The following is a 6,315-nucleotide window of genomic DNA, read 5'->3' on the forward strand; positions in this document are numbered from 1 at the left end:
AAACTATCTTCTTATATTTTAAATTGAGCATATATTAATTTAGTTTATTTCAGTTCGATTATGTTCGGTTCAATTCAATAATTATAAATGAATTATGTCTTGTTAAAAATTAAAGAATTTGACCGAAATGAACTGCATTATTTGCAAAAGAGAGCAATTATGCGCAAAGGATTTTAAAATTTAAAATTGAGGTGATTAGTAACAAATGTGATGAAAGCTGACCAAATGTAATGGAATCTCGCCAAATCTTGTTGAGGTTGGCTCGATCTGAATTCCAACGAAAATATTGTATTTTTAAAACAAATTTTTAATTTGAATTCTTGCAAATTTTAGGATTCTAAACGAACAGTTAACGGGAGCATAAGAGCCTTTCATGGATAAACATGACCATGTGATGGTTAATTCCTGGATACCTTTTCTTTGTTCACATAAAAAAGAAATGAAAAAAAAAATCACCTTATGGAACTACGACGAACTGTTCTACTATCTACGTCAATATTAAATGAGTATTACTTAACCATTTGGTTATCTAAAACTCAACTAGAATGCATGAAAGTGAAAACTGACCGCATAAATAATTCATAGTATTTCCCATTATAAATATTAACTACTTCGCTATATAACGCCCAACCAGAATACATGAAAGTGGAAAACTGACCCCACAAAGGGTCCATAGGATTTCCCCTTATGATTGGTTGTTATACTCATTCATTTGAATAAGGGACACTCAATCAACATATTTTTTTTTTTTTACTAAGTCGCCGATTAATCAAGACCGCGTCTAATTTCGTCAAGCTTCTCCAGACCATATTCACATTCTTTGGCCATCTGCGAGAGCATATAATGGGAGGATCCCCCTTCTCTTAATGCCTCGCCCGCAGTACGTTTAAGGTCATGAGCTCTAAACCTCATTTGCTTCCCTTCATTCCCATCCTTTTCCATCACTCTTTTCACCATTGCCTCGATCTCGTCCCTCCTGATGATACCGCTCGACGGCAACTTCTGTGGCTTCACGGCCATGCCCAGCTGTTCGGCTAGCATGGTCGCATTCATCTTCTGTTCCGCGTACAGTGGCCAGGCTATCATGGGCACGCCGTTCAGAATACTCTCGAGGGTCGAGTTCCACCCACAATGCGACAGGAACCCGCCAACCGATGGGTGAGCAAGGACCTCTGTCTGTGGAGCCCATGTTGAGACCACCAGACCCTTGTCCTGGGTTCTGGTCACGAATCCGTCAGGCAAGTACTCCGGGGTTTTGTCGGTTTTCTTACCGAGTCTGAAAAATGATCCGGATGCTGAATCTTTTTTCGGAGGGCGTACCACCCATATGAATCTATGGCCGCTCTGCTTTAAGCCCCAGGCCAGTTCAGTGAGCTGGTCGGCTGACAGTGTACCGCCACTTCCGAACGCCACATAGAGCACTGATTCAGCCGGCTGCTGGTCCAACCACTCCAGCACTTTGTTCCTTGGCACATCTTGTTTCGCTGGTTGACCGGGACGGACTACTGGGCCGATTGGAAAGATACGGGAACTCAACAGGAACCGCCCCATTGTCTTCGGGTCTCGTAGGGCTCTCAATGTTTTAGGCTCGAGACTCTCCCATGTATTCACCAGCAGCCCATGAGCTCTTCCCAATTCAAATCCTATCCTTCTGTAGTTGTCGAATAATAACTGATCATCTCTATTCGAAAATGCACTAATCGTGTCTTCGAATCGAACTGATTCACAGCCTGGAATGTTCAATGGCTTGTGAAGCCTAACGTGGTCAGCCTCATTTCTCCTATTGATGTTTGGAAGATGTGCAACGAGTGCAAGGTACCATGCATTGGTAGTGATAAATCCATACTTCAGCATCTGAAACTCATCCGCAACAGCAAAAGCTTCCACCCCGAACACGTCGACAATTAGGGCCGTTGGGGGAACATCCATGGAAGAGATTGCGGGCCTCAGGAATTGCATAGAATAGCGCATTATCAAGAAGATCTGAGAGACTATCACTATTGGCTGGTCCATGAGGCTCGATAAGTTCACTTGTGGGAGGAGAACGATGCTGAGTATGTCCTTGGACACGGAGTATTCCTGATCGAGCTGTGATTGGACTGTCGAGGCATCGGTCACCACTGCGAATACGGTGACTCTTAGACTAAATGTCGAAGCAAGTCGATGACCAAGCTCGAGCATTGGGATAAGATGTCCCATTCCGGGGCTGGCGAGCAAGGCTACGTGAGGTGCAATGCTTCCCATGGTGGCGCACTCTAGATTATGGATGTAAAGAAACGTGACATTAGAAAATTTGCTATTCATAGTCCTTTATATATGGTTCGTTCATTAAGCTTTGGTAAGAGAATCAATATAAAATATTTCATTTAATTTTTATCTTAAAATAATGGCATTAGATACACCAGAATAACATATATACAAATTGGAAAAAATTTACGGCAAATTATTAGGATACATTGTGCGCATACAATGTATGGTTAATTGGAGAGAGATATTCACATAAATAGCAGGTATAACACAATAATTCACTAAAAATTAGAATAATTTACTTTTAATCAATATCTAAGTTAATCAACGAGAAAAGGAAGTTTGCTGCGGGAACCTCACCTCTTCGACCTTGAACAAAAAAATTCTGAGTTCAATTCTTATTATTAGGATTTCTCATATTCCTTTAATATTTCTTCTCATGTCCCCTCTTAATGTTTTGAAAAAGATGGCTGATTTGATGGACTCGATCATGTAATATATTTGAACCATTACAAAAGTAATTTCATGGTTGAAATTTAAAAATAAAGAAGAAAAAAGAAGGTTAAAGGAGAGATTAATGAGAAAGTGGAGAGGGTGAAAGTGGAGTTTGGAGACAGGACACGTATCACTTAATAATTAGAGAGAAAAGAGAAGTGTGCCGAAAAGGAGCAGTTTTCCAATTGTAACTCTACATTTGATGCTCCTTTTATTTTTTCCAATATAATTAAAGATAATAACGATAGTTTTGCGAAAAATCATTCAAAAGTAATTGAGCGACGTCAATTTCTCCCATTGTATAGTGTGTGTGTATATATGTATATTATAATTTTAGTTCCCAAATCTTTGTTGTTCATTTTTCCATGAGATATATATATCAATTGGAGAAAAATTGTATCTTTCACGATAAAAAGTACAGAGGTAAAATTATAATTTTTGTTATATAAGTTTAATCTTCAGTCAATTTTAGTTTTATAAGTTTCAAAAATACCGAATTAATCCTATAGGTTTGGTTTGTTAGACACTTTTGGTCCATTTTGTGATCAGTCATTCCAAAAGTATTGATGCAGATCTACTATTGTCAATTTTGTCCACGTAATAAATTTTTTATTGGCTGAAAATTAAAATATTAAAAAATTTAAAAGAATTAAATAAATATATTTTAGAAAAAATTAAATTAAAAGAAACCTAGCCCTGAGGAGTTGGGTGGTCGCCGGGCAAAAGGACCAAATTTGAGGGCTCCCCTTTCGGCTGTCCCTCCTTCTTGGCGATCTTGCTGGAGGCATCATTCGATGAGGTCACCGAGAGGGAGGATTGTCAGGAAGGGGGAGCCCACCTTCCTCTAGAATCTTGTCCTCTCCCCTCTCCCTCTCTCCTTGAAGAGAGAGCTTCTAATGAAGTCGCTAGCAGTGGATTTGGTCGCCCTCTCTCCATGTCGAACAGAGACGGGAGGGGGTGACCAAGCGCACAGGCGGGCTTCCCTTCTAGCCAACTCTCCCTCCGGCGACATAGTCGAGCCTCTGTTGATCAGTTCACTAGGAGAGAGGGGTGGTCAGAAGGGGAGCCTCCAATCTGGTTTCCCCGCTCAATGATCACCTAGGCCCCAGAAAGCGTGGTTGGTTTTTAAAATTTATTTTTTACTTTAAGTTTTTAAGTATTTTAAAATTTTCAATTAATAAAAAATCACAGTATGGACAAAATAAACATCATGAAGTTCATATTAATAATTTTGTAACAGACGATTACGAAATGGATCAAATATATAGGATTGATTCACATTTTTGAAATTTATAGGATCAAAATTCACTAAAAGTCAAACTTATCAGATCCAAACTGTAATTTTTCCAAAGCACAAATCTAGGTTATAAAATAATTTAAAGAAATCAAGATGATAAATGCATATGAAGGAAAATCAAAAGATCCACGGTTTCAAAACTAGTCTTTTTTCCCACGTGATGCATGGATTATTGTTTAGAGTGGTTAGTTTTAGATGAATTTTTTAAAAAATTGACATTATAATTGAATTTTTCATTAAATTATGTATATCTTTAATCGAAAAATTTCAAATATTAGTGTATGCAATAACAAAATTTGGATAATTGGAAATGAATTATAATATCAAATTTGGATGAAGATATCATATTACTTAGAAAACATATTACATTTTCTTAAGTGTCAAATTCTAAAAAAATTGTAACAGATGATCTCCATGTATTTTGAATAAAAAAAAAGAAGTGCAAATCATCTATTTTTAATAATTTTTAAATAGATTTATTTAATTACTATTTCAAAAGCGTTCAATATTTAAACATATTTATTGCATATAGTAAAATTTTCTTTTAGGTACTAATTATGTCAAAAAGTTTTCTATAGATATTTATTCTAAGAAATTGTATTTTTTAAATCAAGAATGTGCTTGTATAATAAAATTATTAAGTATTAATTATTTATATGCATTTACTAATTTAGTCTAAATTGTATATATATTTATAATTGTTAATTTGAAGATTTACCTTTATGATCTTATATCGTATATAAAATTACTTTTCTAACCCTTTATTATGGGAATACAACTATATATATATAGATTACTATACAAAGCAAGCATTATAGGACAAGGTACAACAGCTTAAGGAAGAAAGAAAAAAGAAAGGGATTTTAAAAATAGATGGTGTAGTGTAATAGCGTACGCTAATAACTAATAGGTTCCAAGTTCGATGCGTCCTGAACTGACCTTACCACACTTGGTAACGGAAAAGAAAAAGGGATCATGGACTTTTTTTTTTTTTTGAAAAAGGGGATTCCCCACCCTTGGTAGCCAATATTTGTTGAAACAAAGCTATAAATGGTAAGTATCAAAAGAATTGATTCATTTATAATACGGACATAAAACATAATTTTGTAAATTCATTTTTTAAAATAAATGGGCAATTACCCAACATATTTTTTCCCTTAACTTTCAGATCTTGTTTGCAAAAGTAAATATATATTAATTATATCAGTGATAGCATTCACTGTGATATAGCATAGACAATATTGCTCGCCTGCCCTGCCCATGATTTCAAGAGAACGGGTTTCAATATCCTTCAGTGGAGCATTAAAATTGAAATAGAATATTATATATAATTATTAAAAGGAAGAAACGACAAATGCTGACCTTGTCCCATGGTTGTTCTTAATTAGCAGTTTTCAACCAAAAGCGTGGAAAGCGAATAAAACTGATTTCTATATTTGTGGAATAAAAAATGGGTTATGCAAACTTTCCCATGTGGTCTTCTTCGCCAAATATTTCTCAAAAACCTAAACCTAAAGCTTCCAGTTACATTCCATACGTGAATGGGACACGACTGAAAGGAAAACAATGGGGAACAAATCGGAGCATGAACCTGGAAAGGAAAGTCTCGGCTTAGAATAGCGAAACCAATGTCGGGGTGCCCTCACGGCGAAATAGCACAGACATTTGCGTGTTCTACCACTTGAACTATAAAACTGAGATCTTGATGTTTGGGATTGCCAGCTTCTAAATGAAGAAAAACAGGCATCAGTTCTATTTTCCTTTGCTCTTCTTCTTCCTTTTATTCTTTTTCCTTTTTATTATGGTGGATAGGCATTTATTTTTTTATTTTTTATTTTTAAGAAGTGGTTAGGTATGTATTAATTGCTTGACAAACTTTTCTCACATAATCCTTGCGTTCACTTTAGTATTATTATATCTATTTTGTAGGCCAAAAGCATTAATGAGAACTTTATATTTAGAGCATTAGTTTCTAGTTATATGTGATTCAACGGGGCCAAATCTCTACCACATAAATTGACGAGGTCGTCTTTGATGGAAGAGGAACACATAAGAGTTCTTCTAGCAAACTCCAAGGAGTTTGGCCTAGTGATAAGGAAAAACTTAAGTATTCATCCGATCCCGAGTTCGAAACCCCTTAGAGCCACCGGAACTTTTTTGGCGTGATTACCTATTCCGTGCACCGTTGAGGGTTCACGGAACCTCGAAGATTAGTCGGGCGAAGCCCGGACACTCCGGATTAGCCAAACAAATTGTTCGAGTAGTACTTCCAATGT

At 36.3% G+C, this 6,315-nt stretch overlaps 1 protein-coding gene across 1 annotated transcript; it reads right to left on the reverse strand.

The window, feature by feature from the left end:
• Positions 1–604: 604 nt before the first annotated feature.
• LOC116210523 (UDP-glycosyltransferase 72E1-like) lies at positions 605–6,017 on the reverse strand. Its single transcript, XM_031544407.1, has 2 exons — positions 5,631–6,017; positions 605–2,255 (listed from the first exon to the last, which is right to left on the reverse strand). The coding sequence occupies exon 2, from the start codon at positions 2,242–2,244 to the stop codon at positions 766–768; it is 1,479 nt and encodes a 492-aa protein (XP_031400267.1). The 5' UTR covers positions 2,245–2,255; positions 5,631–6,017; the 3' UTR covers positions 605–765.
• Positions 6,018–6,315: the final 298 nt, after the last annotated feature.

Source organism: Punica granatum, chromosome 6, assembly GCF_007655135.1.
Source record: "Punica granatum isolate Tunisia-2019 chromosome 6, ASM765513v2, whole genome shotgun sequence".
Taxonomy (NCBI): Eukaryota; Viridiplantae; Streptophyta; class Magnoliopsida; order Myrtales; family Lythraceae; genus Punica; species Punica granatum.